General features: G+C 52.7%; 1 protein-coding gene across 2 annotated transcripts; it reads left to right on the top strand.

The window, feature by feature from the left end:
* The first annotated feature begins 218 nt into the window (after positions 1 to 218).
* Positions 219 to 16,737, top strand: SPI1 (Spi-1 proto-oncogene). Of its 2 annotated transcripts, none has more exons than XM_061203307.1 (5): positions 219 to 411; positions 2,764 to 2,860; positions 14,508 to 14,695; positions 15,465 to 15,627; positions 16,005 to 16,737. In XM_061203307.1, the coding sequence occupies exons 1-5, from the start codon at positions 367 to 369 to the stop codon at positions 16,322 to 16,324; spliced, it is 813 nt and encodes a 270-aa protein (XP_061059290.1). In that variant the 5' UTR covers positions 219 to 366; the 3' UTR covers positions 16,325 to 16,737. The 2 variants fall into 2 exon arrangements, with proteins under 2 accessions (XP_061059290.1, XP_061059289.1); XM_061203306.1 differs by having other exon boundaries at positions 2,761 to 2,860.
* The last annotated feature ends 722 nt before the right edge of the window (positions 16,738 to 17,459 follow it).

Genomic DNA, 17,459 nt, shown 5'->3' with positions numbered 1-17,459 from the left:
CCCAGCTTCCTCTGGGCAGGGGGCCTGGCCCCCATGGCCTCCCAGGCCAGCCCCTGGAGCACCACCTGCCCCAGCCGGCCAGAGACTTCCTGTAGCGCAAGAGATTTATGCAAACGGGCTGGGGTGGTGATGTCACCCCAAGGGGACTATCTCCCAGCGGCAGGCCTTCGATAAAATCAGGAACTTGTGCTGGCCCTGCAATGTCAAGGGAGGGGGTTCACCCAGGGCTCCTGTAGCTCAAGGGGCAGGCCTGAGCCCTGTACCCGCCCTGAGTCCGTCCAGCCCCCGACGGGGCGCCCCATCCCCAGGGGCTCCGCACTGGCCCCCACCAAGGCAGGGGACCTGACCGGCTCGGAGCTCGGCTGGATGTTACAGGCGTGCAAAATGGAAGGGTTTCCCCTCGTCCCCCCTGTGAGTATTGGGACTCCTCCACCAGCCCAACCTGTGGCCCTCGGACGCCCGCCAGCTTGCCTGCCAGCCCGCCGGCTGCCCTCCCACTATCAGTGGGAAGTTGGTGTTTCCTCCCTGGAGCTCCCGGCCTGAGACCCAGCAAGGGGGCCATTGGCTTCCTCGGAGCGTGCCCTGGCGGGCTGAGGGCTGAGCCCATGGTGGAGCTGTGATCGGTGGGGCCTGAACGGTTATTTATAGATGGGGCTTGGGTGGCAGGCCGGAGCTCCACGGCAGGGTGCTGGGCTGAGGATGGTGAGGGTGGCGGCAGGGAGGTGGTGGCGGAGGAAATGGGGAGACTGGTTGAGTGGGGGATGCCAGTCCCCAGGACAGTACGGGCTTGAGGGCGGGCGGCAAGAGGCCAGAGGTGGCCTGGGTGCTTCTGGAGACTGAGGCTGCCTTAAGCCTGGGTCCCTACCAGCCAGCCTGGGGCCTGGCACAGAGGACACAGTTGTTGACCCAAGGGTCTGGGGCTTGGGCCCTGGGCCCTGGGCCCTGAGTGGCAGAGGCAGGGGTCGGGGCAGGCACTGGGCCGGAGCAGTGAGGGGAGCAGAGACTAGCCACGCAGTTAGGGATGGGCTCTGGCTGGGGATCAGGGAGTGGAGGGCAGGGGTTGGTGCTGGGGACATCCCGGGGCTGAGATTGGGGCTGGGGTAGGAGCTGGGAGAGGTCAAGGGGGGAGCCTGGGGTGGGGGCAGGGCTGAGGCTGGAGGTGAAGAAGCAGGAGTCCCGGGGGACCCCGGGGAGGGAAGGGCAGCCGCCTGGGGCAGACCCCCTCTGCCGCTGCTCTCAGTGACAGTTGCAGCCTTCGGCAGGTGTCAGACCCGAGCCCCTCTGAGAGGACCCCTTTCCCTTTTCCCACCCTGTCCCAACTCAGCCGGGGTGGGGAGCTCTGGGGGGAGACGGGAAGGGCTTGGCAGGGCCTGCCCACCTGACTCAGCTTTCCCGGCCTGGAGGCAGCTCCCTTCCCCCCGCCCCACCCCAGCCGGGCCTCAGAGCCTGGGGGAGGCACCCCAGGCTTGACATCCCTCTGTGGGGTTGCACTGCCTGCAAGCCCAGTGCCAGGTTCCTCCCTGGGCCGGACACAGAACCAGCACCTGGCCCTGGCCCACCCTCCCCCGACCTGGGGGCCGGCAGGGGTGACAGAGGTGGTCCCGAGAAGAGCCAGCTCTGCCTCCAGAAAGCCACAGGCCCTGGGGTTCAGCCACCCTGTCTCTGACCCTTGACCTCTGAATCCCTGAACTCCAGCTAGAGCGGGGCAGGAGGCACATCCTCTTGGGCTCCCACACCTCTCCCCAGCCCAGGGGCTACTCGGAGTGGGTCCTTGGAGGGTGGGCTACCAAGGCAGCCCTGGTTGCCAAACCAAGCCCTGAGGGCCAGAGTTACTGTTGTGCAATCCTCGGGCACACACTGCGCGGGGGAGGAAAGGCCTGATGACTGTTGGGAAGCCTCCGGGTGTGCATTCCCTGTGCCAGTGGGGCGAGGCGCGGGGAGGAAGACCAGGGAGCATCCCAGGGAGGGTGTCGGGAGGAGGGGGGAGGAGGGGGGAGGAGGGAGAGGCCCCCAAACCTGCCCCTGCCTGGGTGAGTCCTGTAAAATCCATCAGTGTGAACGGCCACTGGTCATGATGGTGGCCCTGGGCACCGGCTAAGAGAGAGAGTGGGTGTCAGGGAGGGGCTGTAGCAGGAGGACAAGCGTGTGTGCCGTGGGGTGAGTGTGGCGTGTGAGTGACCGAGGAAGGGCGCGGGTATGAATGTGTGGGTTAGTGCACTTGCAGGCAAGTGGGTGGATACGTGCGTTAATCCCAGTGACCCTGTGTGTGCCTACAGGTGGGTGCATAATGGTGTGTGTGTGTGATGACAAGTGTGTGTAAGTGTGAGTGCCCCCTAGAGCGAGTGTGAGGGCTGTGAGTGGACGAGGGGGTGAGAGTTCGCATGTGGGAGTGTGGGTGGGAGTGTGGGTAGGAGTGTGTCACGGGGAGTATGTATGTATTTGGGGGGTGTAGGCATATCAGTGTGACCGTGAGAGGGTGAGTGTGTGAGGCTGGGATCCGGGCACATGCTGGAATGTGAGTATGAGTGTGAGGTGACGTGGGGAGCAGCTGGGCTGTCCTCTCAGACCTGGTCCTCTTTTGACCTCTGACCTCCAGGGTCCCTGTCACCCCCTTTCTGCAGGAGCCAAGGCTCTTGCTCCCCTGGGTCCCCCTCTTCCACTCTCTGTGGCCTCTCCCAGTTCCAAGCAGAGAGAGGGCTGTAAGCCTGATACAGACGGTCTCCCGGCCACAATCCCAGCCCTGACACCCTCCTCTCTCAGCAGCCATCGGAAGATCTAGTTCCTTATGACACGGATCTCTACCAACGCCAAACGCACGAATATTACCCCTATCTCAGCAGTGATGGAGAGAGCCACAGCGGTGAGTACCGGGCCCCGGCCCAGCCCCACTTCCCCAGCCTGGCCTGCGCACCTGAGCACTGCTGGGTTCCGGGGAGAAGGGACAGGAGCCTCGTTCCCAGGGCTTCTTTGGAACTCTGAGAATCAGATCCAGTTAGCTCTTGGGGATGTGAATTCACTACCCTGATCCCCGACACTCCTGCTTCCCAACACCCCACACCCCCAGGCTGCATTTATGGAGCATCCTTGGTGTATCCAGGCACGGGTTAGCTTCTTCCACATCTATCTTCTTGCCCAACCCTTTTGGCCTTTTTACACACGAGGAAACAAGCTAAGCGGCTACGGGACTTGTACAAGGTGGCACAGCCGGTCAGTGGGACCCAGCTCTGTCGGTCTGCTCCAGGTCCAGTGCTTTCTCACCTTCCCCTCCCCCAATTCCCCGTCTTCCTTTCCTTCTTGTCTCACACACACACACTCCCCCCCATCTCCTTGCTGGTGCAGCCCCGCTCCCTGCTGTGTGTGGCTAGCAGAATTTGTCTATTGACATTTGGGCTGGATAATTCTATGTTGTGAGGCCTGTCTTGTGCATTGTAGGATATCTGGCAGCATCCCTGGCTTCCACCCACTAGATACCAGCAGTACTGCCAATCACGACAACCAAAAATGTCTCCAGCATTGCCAAGTGTCCCCTGGGGGGCAGAACCGCTCCTATGTGAGAGCTGCTGAGCTAAAGGAAAGGCTCTGAGGACTCCTTCATTCAGCAGGGGCTGAAGCCCCCAGTCTTTTCGGGATGGGGGTGAGGATGGGGCCTGGGCCAGGGGCGTTTTCCATCTGGGCCTAACTGTGCTCCCCCAAGGCCCAGCCTTGATCCTGAAGCAAATTCAGGGGAGGAGAGAGAGGCCTTCAGTGCCTGGGACCTGGGCAGGGAGATAAGAGAGGTTACCTGAGGTGGATCTTGGTATAGTGATGGGACATCTCTGAACCAAAGGCCAGGTGGCCCAGTTAACGGGTCTTCACTGGAGGATTCTTCAGGGGGTCTGAGACCTGGGCAGGCCAGACACTGGGGTTTCTGCAGTCCCAGAGGGACAGGCATGCTATGTGCCACAGCTGAGGAAGGTTTCACACCTGAGGGCCACACCTGGGAGCCAGTCACACCTGTAGCTCCATTCTGCTGGCACATCTATGGCAGTTTAAACCTGACGGCCACACCCAGAGATGCCATTTGTGGTGAGTCCTTATTTAGGGCCCTCACATCCAGATGCCAAACCTTGCGAACAGTTTCAGCTCGAACTCACACCTGACAACTACTATAAAGACTATACCTGGAAGCTGTGTCTTGAGAGTAGGTGGTGGATGTACTTCAAGGTCATTTCTGGGGACACACAGGCTTCTTTCAGAACTCTAGGGCTAGAAAGTCTTTAAAAATATCCTTTTCCTCATCCGTTTAAGCTTGTTTATAATTCTACAAGAAATGCATCCTCTCTGTGGAAAATCCAGACAATTTAGAGACTGTCCCTCATCCAACTCTATCCCCAGATCCCCCCCCCTGCCAGGGTCAAGGGCTGGGTCTCCCTGATCCAGAGACCTGCGGGCACACCCTTCCACCAAGCAGTTTGGGACCAGAGAAGGTCCCTACTTGAGGACTGGCGCCCCCTGGTGGCTTCAGGCAGCAGGACAGCTCGGGTCCCAGCAAGCTCAGGGCTACCTCTGACCCCTTCCAGTATTAGGGATCCTTTCTCCTCTAGGCCTGACCCCTTCTCAGTTTCACTGGGTTTGGGTGCATTTCTTTTGGGTCTATTGAAGCCTCATTTTCTCCTCCTGTGATATGGGTGTGCTATGGGTTTATATATCTAGAAACCAGCTAGGCCTGGGGTGGGCTGATGGAGTGAGCACTTTAGAGAAAGTCAGTGCTTTCCTGGCTCAGTGATCAGGCAGATCCCTTATATCTGGGGTGGGGCTCTAGGAATGACTCCTAATTGGATGTGTGAGCTCCCCATTTGGGTCCTTCAGACCCAGACCCTTCATAGACTCCTCCAGCGTCCCCAGGTGTTCTGGTCCCTATTCACCAACTCCCGCCTCCCCGCCACACCCCTGCCATCATGGCCCAGCTGGCCTTCTGTCCTGTCCCTTCTTAATATCTGTTGGAGGGTATTCTCTGAGGACTCAAGAGTAGAGACACCCGCACATTCTTCCACCTGTTCCTGCACGTCCTCTGCATCTGTATTTTTAGGTGGTGAGGCTTAGTGAAAAGGCACTGGGGCCAGACCTGGGTCTACTCCTGGCTCCATCACTCACTGGTGTGTAACCTTGGAGCAAGTGACTTAACCCCTCTGAGCCCCTGTTTCTTCATCTATAAAACTGAGGGCATGAAAACACTCCACAGAGTTGCAATGATTAAATGAGGTTAACACATGTAATATATGAGGTAATATACTGAGTACAAGGCCCAGTAAACTTTCAGGACATAGTAGATTAGCTTTACTGAATCCCCCCAGACGGGAGGGATGAAGCAGCTGAGAGAGTAGAGAAGCACAGAAGGTTCTGTGACAGATCAACTGGGTCATTTTCCAACGGCCCAGATGGCAGCCAGCCAGGCACCCACTCACCCATCCATCCACTCCCCTCCCATCCACCCAGCCACCCACCCAGCCACCTACTCACCCACCCATCCTTCCAACGCTTATTGTACAATCCACTTGTCCACTCATCCCCTCATTTGTCCATCCACCAAATAACCTCTGATTATATGCCATGTGCCAGAAACTGTTCTAGGCACTGGAGGTTCCATGATGAGCAGGCCAGGCAAGGCCACTGCTCTTGTAGAGCTTACAGTGAGGGAGACAGTGAAAAATCAAATTAACAGACATGTACTAATAAGTCCTATGGAAAGTAGAGTAATGTGATTCGGAGTGTCGAGGTGGGGGACATTTTAATTGGGTGGTCAAGGAAGGCCTCTGAGGAGGTGGCAGTTGAGTGGAAATCTGAGTGCAGGGAAGGAACGTGAATGTCAAGGCAGGTAGGGACAGGTGTTCTAGGGAGAGAGAACAGCAAGTGCAAGAGCAGGAGGGACCTCCACCGAGGACCAGAGTGGCCGGTGAGCACAGGCAGAAACAAAATGAAGCCAGAAGGGTCTGCAGGGGGCAGATCACGCAGGGCGTGTTGGCCGTGGCAGAAGTTTGGGTTTTATCCTGCATCTAATGGGAAGCCATTGGAGGGTTCTGAGCAGGGAAATGACATGATCTGAATAAACTTTGTGTGTGTGTGTGTGTGTGTGTGTGTGTGGTGAAAATCTAAATAAATTGTGTTTAATTTTAATTATTAAAACAAGAAATACCCATTGCAAACAATTTTAAAATACAACAGCATATCAAGTGAAATATTATCCTCTTCCCGTTCTTACTCTTCCCTGACAGCACCTTGGTCTATCCTTGCAGATATTTTATTTGACATGTATAATCCTGTATGTTTGTAAGTGTATACGTCCACATGTGCATATTCTATCCATTCAAAAATGGACTGTAGTATCATGCTGTTCTGCAATCTGCTACTTTTTACATAAACTTATCATAGTCATTCCTCCATGGCATACATAGCAACCAGAGATAGATAAAAGCTATTTCTCCAGTCTTTCTATTACAGGGCTATGTAAGTGTATATAAGAAGATTTGAAATAGAGACTTAGAACAGCATTTATTTATTCATTCACAAACATTTATTGAGTACTTTCTATATGCTAGGTGGAGATGAATCTAGCTTGATTTTTTACTTTGAGGCATCTATTCACTTGTACTATGAAAGATGAGAACTTGACTTTCTAGGTATTTATAACACACACACACACTCACACTTCTCCACATATACCAAGATACTTATAGTAACTTTTTTCCTTCTTTTTCATTTTATTGCTGTAATGGGCATACAACATAAGTGTATAAGTTTACGGTGTGACAGCGTAATGACCTCACACACATGTACATTGTGAAATGATTACCACATAAATTTAGTTAACATCCATCACCTCATATAGTTACAAAAAAATTTTTTTCCGGGCTTCCCTTGTGGCACAGTGGTTAAGAATCCGCCTGCCAATTCAGGGGACACAGGTTCGAGCCCTGGTCCGGGAAGATCCCACATGCCACGGAGCAACTAAGCCCGTGCGCCACAACTACTGAGCCTGCGCTCTAGAGCCCGCGAACCACAACTACTGAGCCCTCGTGCCACAACTAATGAAGCCCGGATGCCTAGAGCCTGTGCTCCGCAACAAGAGAAGCCACCGCAATGAGAAGCCCGCGCCCCACAACGGAGAGTAGCCCCCGCTCGCCACAACTAGAGAAAGCCCGCGCACAGCAACGAAGACCCAACGCAGCCAAAAAAAATAAATGATAATAAATAAATTAAAAAAAAATTTTTTTTCCCCTTGTGATGAGAACTTTTAGGCGAAACTCTCTTGACTTTCGGAGTTGCCACACAGCAGTGTTAACTATAGTCATTGTGTACATAACATCCCCAGGACTTATTTATCTTACACCTGGAAGTTTGTACCTTAGACCACCATCACCCAATTTCCCCTATCCCTCTCCCCACCACTACTTCTGGCAACCACAAATCTGATCTCTTTTTCTGAATTTAGCTTTTTTTAGATTCCACCTATAAGTGAGATCATACAGTGTTTGTCTTCCTCTGTATTCTAACTTTTGTTAAATCAGTATCTGAATTTTCCGTTATTAGGACCATGTGAATATTACTCACAGCCGAGCCACGTGGCGTACTTTGATTACCTGCACTTTCTCGTCGCTGTGTTTCTGAGGGTCAGTGTGGCAGGGAGATGGAGCCCTCACGCTGCAAGCAGGCTGCTGGGAGTCACACCCCATCTCCTCGCTACTGGGTGGGGTGACCTCGGGCAAGAGGTCTCACCCCTCTGTGCCTCAATTTCTTTCTTTTTATACATTTATTTATTTATTTTTGGCTGCGTTGGGTCTTCGTTGCTGCGCGCGGGCTTTCTCTAGTTGCAGAGAGCGGGGCTGCTCTCCGTCATGGTGCGCGGGCTTCTCATTGCGGTGGCTTCTCTTGTTGCGGAGCACAGGCTCTAGGCGCACAGGCTTCAGTAGTTGTGGCATGCGGACTCAGTAGTTGTGGCGCAAGGGCTTAGTTGTTCCGTGGCATGTGGGATCTTCCCGGACCAGGGCTCGAACCCGTGTCCCCTGCATTGGCAGGCGGATTCTTAACCACTGCGCCACCAGGGAAGTCCCTCAACTTCTTCTTAATGATACCTACTTCACAGGATTGCTGTAAGGATGGAATGAGTTACTACAGTTAAAATGCTTAGAACAGTGAACATTATATAAGGATTTATTACTCTTCTCATTATACTCTCCTAAGAAAGGATGTATGGGAGGCAAGGTTTTGTTCTTGTTGTTCGTTTTACCTGGTGTCTTTATGCTCTCACTTGATTAACAGTAGTTTGGCTGTGTACAGAAATCTAAGTTAAAAATCATTTTTTTTCTCACTGAAATTGAAAGCATTTCTCTACTGTCTTCTGGTTACTAGAGTTTTTCTTAGGAAATCTGATGTCATTCTATGTCCTCTTTTTGAATGTAACCATTTTTGGTTTTTCTTTTTTTTTTTTTTTTTTCTGTTTGGTTTTGTTTTGTCTCTCTGGAAGTTTTCAGTATCTTCTCCCAATACCTAGTGGTTCCACTGAATAAGCTTTTAAAAAGATCACTCTGGCTGCTGTGTGGAGAATAGATGGAGAGGAGACAAGAGTAGGAACAGGGGGAAAGCACAGTAGAAAACCACTGGAATAATCCAGGCGAGAGATGACGGTGGCTTGGACAAAGGTGGTGGCGAGAGAGACAGAAAGGAGCAGACAGGGACTTCCCTGGCAGTCCAGTGGTTAGGACTCTGTGCTCTCACTGCTGAGAGCCCGGGTTCGATCCCTGGTCGGGGAACTAAAATCCCACAAGCCGCACAGCGTGGCCAAAAAAAAAAGAAAGGAGCAGACAGATTTAGGATAGATTCTGAAGGTAGGGCTCATAGGATTTGCTATTTATTATTATTATTTTTAAACTGTGATAAAATGCACATAATATAAAATTTACTATCTTAACCATTTTCAAATGTACAGTTCAGTGGCATTAAAAACATTCACATTGTTGTGCAACCGTCACCACCAACCATCTCCAGAACTCTTTTTATCTTGCAAAACTGACACTCTGTACCAATTAGACAATAACTCCCCATTGCTCCCTCCCCTCAGACCCTGGCAACCACCATTCTACTTTCTGTTTCTATGAACTTGACTACAGTAACTACCTCATATTCATGGAATCATGCAGTATTTCTCTTTTTGTGACTGGCTTATTTTACTCAGCATATAATATCCTCAAGGTTCATCGATGTTGCAGCATAGGTCAGAATTTCCTTCCTTTTTAAAGCTGGATAATATTCCATCGTATGTATATACCACATTTTGTTTATCCATCCATCTGTTGATGGACACGTGGCTTGCTTCTACCTTTTGGCTATTGTGAATAATGCTGCTGTGAACATGGGTATAAAAATATCTTTTTAAGATCCTGCTTTCAGTTCTTTTGGGATATATACCCAGAAGTGGAACTGCTGGATTATAAGGTAATTCTATTTTTAATTTTTTGAGGACCCACCATACTGTTTTCCATAGTGGCTGCACCATTTTACATTCCTACCAACACTGAACAGGGATTCCATTTCTCCACATCCTTGCCAACACTTGTTATTTTCTGTTTTTTTAACCATTTTTTAAATTGAAGTATAGTTAATTTACAACGTTGTGTTAGTTTCAGGTGTACAATAAAGTGATTCACTGAGTCATATATATTCTTTTTCAGATTCTTTTCCATTGTAGGTTATTACAAGATATTGAAAATAATTCTCTGCACTATACAGTAGGTCCTTGTTGTTCTGTTTTTTGATAGTAGCCATCCTAATGGGTGTGATAGGATTTGCTATTTGCAGTGTGATTGTTGAAGGAAATGTAGTTCCAAAGTATGACCCTTCTCTTGTCCTTCTATCTTTCCAAACACTTATTCGTCTTTTCATACAATAGACCATCCACCAATTTATTCACATATTCATCTAATCATCCATTCATTCACCTTTCCAAGTGTTCTTCCTTCCCCCTACCAAACACTCCATGCATCTCCCACTGACTTATACATCTAATAAATATATGCTAAGCATCTTTTACATGCCAGGCACATTGCTAGGTGCTGTAGAGTGAATAAAACACAGGTCCTATATCTTTGTAACAAGGGAAATAACTAAAACCTTAATAGTTAGGATACGACGTAGAAAGTAACAAGGAACATGAGACCTGGAACTCTCTGCTCTCTGGCCCTCAGTTTCCATATCTGAACAATTTGCAGGAGGGCTGGGCTTAAGGAGCCCTCGTCCACTGGTCTGTGATTTCCTGTGAAGGTTTTCTTCTCATCCCTTGCTTTCTTAATTCCTCATCTTCCTTCTCTTATCTTGATCTTACTTCTCCTTCCCTGGGGTGAGCCCTGGCTTCAGGCTGGGGTTTCTGCTCTGAGGAGGAAAGGTCAACTGAATGACACTTAAGGCTTGAATTTTGTGTGTGTGGGGGGGAGGGGGGCGGGGGGTTGTTTTAAATATCATTTTATTTTTGTCCTAGTGACATGCAGGTATTAGTGACACCAAAAAACTGAGTTAGAATAGGGATGTGTGGGCAGGACTTTGGTCCCAGATTGGGAGCTGGTTTAGAGGGAGGAAGTGAAAGATTTTGGTAAATGGGTAATTGCTGGCTGGATGAATGAAGGTTCAGTGATGGATGGAAGGATGGATGGGTGGATAACGGATGGATGGATTAAATGATGGATGATGAATGGGTGGATGATGGATGGATTATGGTTGGATGATGGATGGACAGATGGACGAATGGATGGATGGGTGGATGGATGGATGATGGGTGGATGATGTTGGATGATGAATAATGAATGAGGGGTAAATGATGGTGGACAGACAGATGGATAAGAGCAGCCTGTAAATTCTCTCTGTCACCATGGGCCTTACTTAAAGTTTTCATTAGCAGTCTTTTTCCTCAGAGGTGGTATGGCACAGTGGTAAGAGTTTAGTCCCTGGAGTCATACATAGGTGGGTTTGGATCCTGACTCTACCAATGACTGTCTGTGGACAAGGGACTTAATGTCTTTGAGTCATGGTTTCCTCATATGCAAAAGGAAGATCATACTATAGTGGCCACCTTGTCAGAGCTAAGGTGAGGATTAAATGAGATAATGTGGATTAAGTACTTAGCATAGTGCCTGGTACATAAAAAACGCATTAAAAGTTAACATTTATTGGTCACTTAATCAAATATTGATTGAGGCCTAGTATGTGTTGGGTGCCTAACAGGCTGTAGAAGGGAGAGTCCAGAGCTATCTCCAGATATGCAAATGACACTATATTCTTTTGAGGAGCAGAGTCATGCTAACGGGGCATAAGTTGCAGGATAGTCTGGGTGACCTCTTGAAGTGACAAAAAGGGATAAAGCAATGCATTCATGAACAGTCATCCAGAAATGAGGTCCAAAGAGCCCAGGAGTGCTGACATTTGCATTAGGATGGACTCCTGGCATTGTATTCCTTCAGAGGGCCCCATCCTTGGAATGTCTCTGCCTGCCAAACAGACAGCATTTATTACATAAATGCCTGAGCCCTCAAATCAAGGGTGAAGGCAAGGTTTCTGTTGGGCTTTTTGAAACCTTAATTGTAGCCCAAGAGTCTCTGTTGCAGCTTTCAGGGGACCCTGGGGCAGGGTTCCAGAGCCTCAGCGAGCCAAGGGACCTCCTTAGGATCCTCTTAAAGGCCAGATTCCCAGGTCTCCTGTTGGCGCTGCTGATTCCGTGGGTCCCCAGTGGGCCCCAAACCTGCAGGCTTTTCCAGCCCCCAAAGTGACTCTGATGTGGGTGTACTGAGACCTGCTGTGGAAAGTGCTGGTCTCAGGCTGGGCCCACCAGAGTGAGCCCGTGGGTCTCATGAGGAGCTAGAACAGAGGTGGGGAGCAGGAGAGAAAGACAGAACTCAGGGGCTCCCCAACCCAGAACTGGAGTAGGTGTGAGCGTGTAGGGTTGGTGGGCAGGATAAGGCATTCTATAACGATCTGGGCACTTCAGCCTGGGCAGGAGAAGGCAAAAATGGGAAGGGCCAGGAGTGGGGCCGGAGGGCAGTTCTACAGCTAAAGAGGAACCTGGATCCACTCACCAAATCCCAGAGCCACAAAGAGCCCCTCTCTAAAAGACAAAGCCAACTCTCCCAAAGCAAGTGGAGAATTTCTGGGTCTTGTTAACTCACAGCAAGATGAAAGTACAAATTCAATGTTGCTGTGTTTTGTTTTCCCTTCAGATTTGGATAATTTTCTGAAGGAGAGTCAGAGTTCTTAAGAGGATAGGATTTGCTCATTCATCCATTCATCCAGAAATGTTTGTTCAGTGCCTACTGCGTCTAGACACTGGGAATACAGAAGAAAACAAAACCAGTCCCTGCCCTCGGTGCAACGCTGGGCCCCCAACTCCAGCCTCTGGGAGAAAGTGACAGCCAGGGCCCTCAAACTATTTCTCTGGGCCACAGACTAAGGTGGCAGGGAGCAAGGGAAGATGAGGAACTAACACATATTAAAGCATCTGCTGTTCGCTCAAGTGCTGATTTAGGTTCTCTAAAGAGAGCATTAAACATTAATAATACTAATTACTATAATGATGATGATAGTTAATGTTTTACTGAGTCTTATTTTGTGCCATGTTCTGTTCTAAGTGCTTTGCGGGCATTAGCTCATTTAATCCTCACAGCAAGCCTATGAGATGGGTGTAATTATTAGCTCCATCTCACAACTAAGGCAACAGGCATAGAGAAGTAGAATGACCTGTGTCGCTCAGGGCTAAGTGGCAGAGCCAGGATTCGAACCCAGCTCTGGCCAAATCATGTACTTTCTCTCTCCTATGCCATGCGGCTTCCCGGAGGTGGGAGCCTGGATTGTGGGTTCAAATGATTCCACACGTGGACTGGACCTCAGTAACCACTCAGTTGGGTCTCTGACTTTTGCAGTGGGGAATCAGAGGCTCAGGGAGATAAAATGTCTTGTCCAGGGTCACACAGCAAAGCCACCAGAGAGCAGGATTCGAAAGTGAGTCTCCTGATGACCAGTGCAGAGCCAAAACAACACATGTCATTTCTTAGGGATGTGTGAGTGAGTACGTGTTTGTGAGAAAGAAACAGAAAGAGGGAGACAGACACACACACACACGTGTGCACGCACACACGCGCACACACACGCACACCAGGCTGGTGATAGTCCCTCTACGGGGCCCTGTGCTTATCCTGGAGACACCATCCTGACTTAGCACCCTGTACACTCCCTCTTTGGTCACACGAGAAAATCCCTCTGGTCACTTTATCACCACATCTTCTTTTGGACCCCAGGAAGTCCTCAGACATGTGGCAGTTTTTGTTCCTGGAAATGGTGCCCAGAGAAACCATGTTGAAGGCCGGCTCCAGTCCCAGGCAGGGCTCCCAGTGGCACGTAGCTATTCCCCAAACTCAAAGCCACCCTACCGCAGACTCTGAAGGCACCCACCAGGGAGTTTCTGGGAAAGCCTCTGGTCCCGGCAACTTTGCTGGAACACAGGTGGAGCTGCCCAAGGACGTGGCCTTGAGGGGGCAGCGCCGGGAGCCCAGACAAGTTCTGGCGTGTGAGGAATGTCAACCCTGTGACTTTGCAGTCACACCTTGGCCGTGTGACAAGGCCGTGAGCTGTGACGGTGGGCAGCCAGTCAGCTCAGGAACCGCTGTTGTGTCTTAAGGGGAGGAGAGGGGACCCAACATTCCCCGAGGGCCGACTCTGGGGCTAGGAGGTTTTACAACTGTGAACTCGTTTGTATCCTCCCGGTAACTATTATCCCCACTTTATAGGTGAGTCAACAGAGGCCAGAGGGGTCCATGCACGTGTTTGAGGTCACACACAAAGTAAACGGCAGAGCCAGGATTCGGACTCTTTGGCTCAAAGGCCTGCGTCCTTGTGATCGCATGCGTGGCAGGGTAGAACGGTTGTTGAGAACAAAGCCTTTGCCTCGGACCTGGGTCCCAGCTCTGCCACTGATGAGGCCTTTGACCGCAGGCGTGCTATGTAGCCCCTCCAAGCCTCAGTATCCTCATCTACAGAATGGGGGTCGGAAAACAACAGGGTGGGTGGTGAGATGATTAATGTCAACTTGCAGTCCAGCCTGGCCCGTGGCGATTATTATACGGTAACACGGCCTGGCATTATTATTTTTTTTAAATTAATTAATGAATTTATTTTTGGCTGTGTTGGGTCTTCGTTTCTGTGAGAGGGCTTTCTCCAGTTGCGGCGAGCGGGGGCCACTCTTCATCGCGGTGCGCGGGCCTCTCACTGTCGCGGCCTCTCTTGTTGCGGAGCACAGGCTCCAGACACGCAGGCTCAGTAATTGTGGCTCACGGGCCCAGTTGCTCTGCGGCATGTGGGATCCTCCCAGACCAGGGCTCGAACCCGTGTCCCCTGCATTGGCAGGCGGATTCTTAACCACTGCGCCACCAGGGAAGCCCATGGCCTGGCATTATTATTCTTTAATTAGCATAAGCCTTTCCTGCCCTGCCCTCCAGACCATTACTGGGACTTCCACCCCCACCACATGCACAGCGAGTTCGAGAGCTTCCCCGAGAACCACTTCACGGAGCTGCAGAGCGTGCAGGCCCCGCAGCTGCAGCAGCTCTACCGCCACATGGAGCTGGAGCAGATGCACGTGCTCGACACACCCATGGCGCCCACCCACGCCAGCCTTGGCCACCAGGTGCGTGCGGGGTCACCCGGCCTGGCCCAGCCCAGCCCGCGGCCTGTGGTGAGGCCGGCGCTTCGCAGGAAGCTGACTGGGGCTCTTACTCAACTCGGCTTCCTGCCTCACAGCGCCAACGGCCGCCTCCTGACCCCCCGACTGACCCCGTGACCCCACACCCCTTATCTCCTCTCGCCCCACCACGGACAGAGCCCAGATCATCCCCACGTCCCCACGGATCCTCCCAAGCCTGAAGACCCGGCCCTGGGCCCTCCCGACCCCCGGTGGCCGCAACCGCCATTCGCTGACCCTTCACGGATCGGGCACCCAAGTCCCTGCGCCCTGACCTCCACTGACCTCTACGGCCCCTCCTCCTCCCCACCGACCCTAACCCCAGTCAGTGACCTCCACTGACCTTCACGACCCTCACGGACCTCCGCCGCCTCTTCGCACCCTTGCCACTCGCCTACCCAACCCCATTCGCTCCAGTGCCTGACTCTCTAGTGCCTCCTCACCCCGGGGCTGCTGCCGGTCCGTGCGCTTCCTTCCCCGGGCCACGCCGCCCCGAACCAGGGAGATGGGTGGGAATTCAGGGGCCCCTTGTCCCCATAACCTGCCCCCTGTGTGGGGTGACCCTGCCTGACCTGCAGGGTGCCCAGCCTTCCCCCAAATCCCTCTGCCCCTCGCCAGCACCCCCTCTTCTCTCACGCAGCCGACACCGACCCAGCAGCCCTGAGCTTTGAACTGCCCCTCAGTGACCTCAACCCTCCTTCCGCCACCTTTCCAGGTCTCCTACCTGCCCCGGATGTGCCTCCCGTACCCCTCCCTGTCCCCAGCTCAGCCCAGCTCGGATGAGGAGGAGGGCGAGCGGCAGAGCCCCCCACTGGAGGTGTCTGATGGGGAGGCCGACGGCCTGGAGCCAGGGCCTGGCCTCCTGCACGGGGAGACAGGTAGGGGGCCCAGTCCCACCCCCGACCCAGCCTGGGCCCAGCCGTGACCCGGTGCATCCTTGCGCCCCGTACCCACCGCGGCCAAGGCCGACGGACTCGGCAGTCAAGCCACAGAGCTGAGTGCGTGTGTATGGGTGTGTGTGTGTGTGTGTGAGTGCGTGAGTGTTTGACGACATGTGTCTTCACATGTGTTTCGGGAGGGCGCCTGGGACTGTCTGTCCCCGCGCATGTGTCTGAGCACGTGTGCCGAGGCCGAGCGTGGCAGTGGGTGTGCGCATGCTCGCTGGCGACCTTTCCCCAGCAACCACCCCGGGGGTCCCAGGTCAGGGGGAGGCGGACTGGGTCCCCGCGTGGGCGCTGACCACCTCCGGCCGCAGGCAGCAAGAAGAAGATCCGCCTGTACCAGTTCCTGCTGGACCTGCTGCGCAGTGGCGACATGAAGGACAGCATCTGGTGGGTGGACAAGGACAAGGGCACCTTCCAGTTCTCGTCCAAGCACAAGGAGGCGCTGGCGCACCGCTGGGGCATCCAGAAGGGCAACCGCAAGAAGATGACCTACCAGAAGATGGCCCGCGCGCTTCGCAACTACGGCAAGACGGGCGAGGTCAAGAAAGTCAAGAAGAAGCTCACCTACCAGTTCAGTGGGGAGGTGCTGGGCCGCGGGGGCCTGGCCGAGCGGCGCCACCCGCCCCACTGAGCCTAGGCCCGAGCCCGCCGGGCCGCCAGGCCTCCCCTCTGGCCATAGCATTAACCCCTCGCCCGGCCGGACACAGGGGGGAAGCTCCCAGGGGCCAGGGGCAGGACTGGGGCGGGCCAGGCCTCGCCTCCCCGCCCACCCCCTCCTCCTCCAAGCCCCCGCCCAAACCCCTGCTTCGCCTCCCACCAGGACTCCAGCCCCGGCTCCAGAAGGCCACCTGGGCGTCTGGCCCCAGCAAGGGTCAGCTTGCTTAGTACCAGGGGTGCTTCCTTGGGAGTTCGAAGTCATCATATTTGTGTAAATTGAATCTTCCTCTTTAAGCATCCCTTTCTCCCCACACCTCTCTCCCATCAGCTTCCTCAGGAATACCAGTTATTAAAATTATTCTCAGTGAGTCCTCTTGCGGCACAGAGAGTCTCATTTAAAATTTTTTGTGCACCTTGTCTGCCCCCCCCCCCCATCTGATCTCTCTTTTTCTCACCTGTCCATCGGGCATTTACTAAGGATCCTACCCAATGCTGGACACTGGGGACGTGAGAACAGATGACACATCGTGCCTGACTAGGAGTCAGAGCCGCTGGAAAGAACGAATCCTCAGTTGTTCTTAGAGGAATAAATCATTAAAAAGCCCTCTGCGCCTGATAAATTTTTTTTTAATGCCTCAATGAGGCTTAAACTCATAACCTTTAGGTTATGACCCCAGTGATGATGATATTAATAATAATGACAACAACACTGGATTTTCGGGCCATTTATTACATGGTAACCTTGAGAAGTGGAATCTAATATCATCCCATGTTATAGACTGGGAAACTGAGGCTCATAGAGGTCAAATAATTTGTCCAAGGTCACACAGCGAGGCTTCCTGTGTGGGATCCCTGATCCCACCCCATGTGGGCCACCATGGCAGTGTGAGGTGGGAAGCTTCACGTGCCTGGAAGGGGGTAACGTGCAGCTTGGTCAGGAGCAGGAATTAAGCCCCAGAGCTCCCGTTGGCCGCAAAGCATCCTCACGGAATCCATGCTGGCAGGACCCTGACACGGGTGAACTCCTCCCATGTACCCTAGTGTCTGGTTGCTCTGGCTTCTGGCCCACAGCAGGGGAGAGACAGAAAAAGATGAGCAGGGAAACCTGT

This window comes from Eubalaena glacialis, chromosome 10, assembly GCF_028564815.1.
Source record: "Eubalaena glacialis isolate mEubGla1 chromosome 10, mEubGla1.1.hap2.+ XY, whole genome shotgun sequence".
Classification (NCBI taxonomy): domain Eukaryota; kingdom Metazoa; phylum Chordata; class Mammalia; order Artiodactyla; family Balaenidae; genus Eubalaena; species Eubalaena glacialis.
This window is presented reverse-complemented; position numbering and strand designations above follow the sequence as displayed.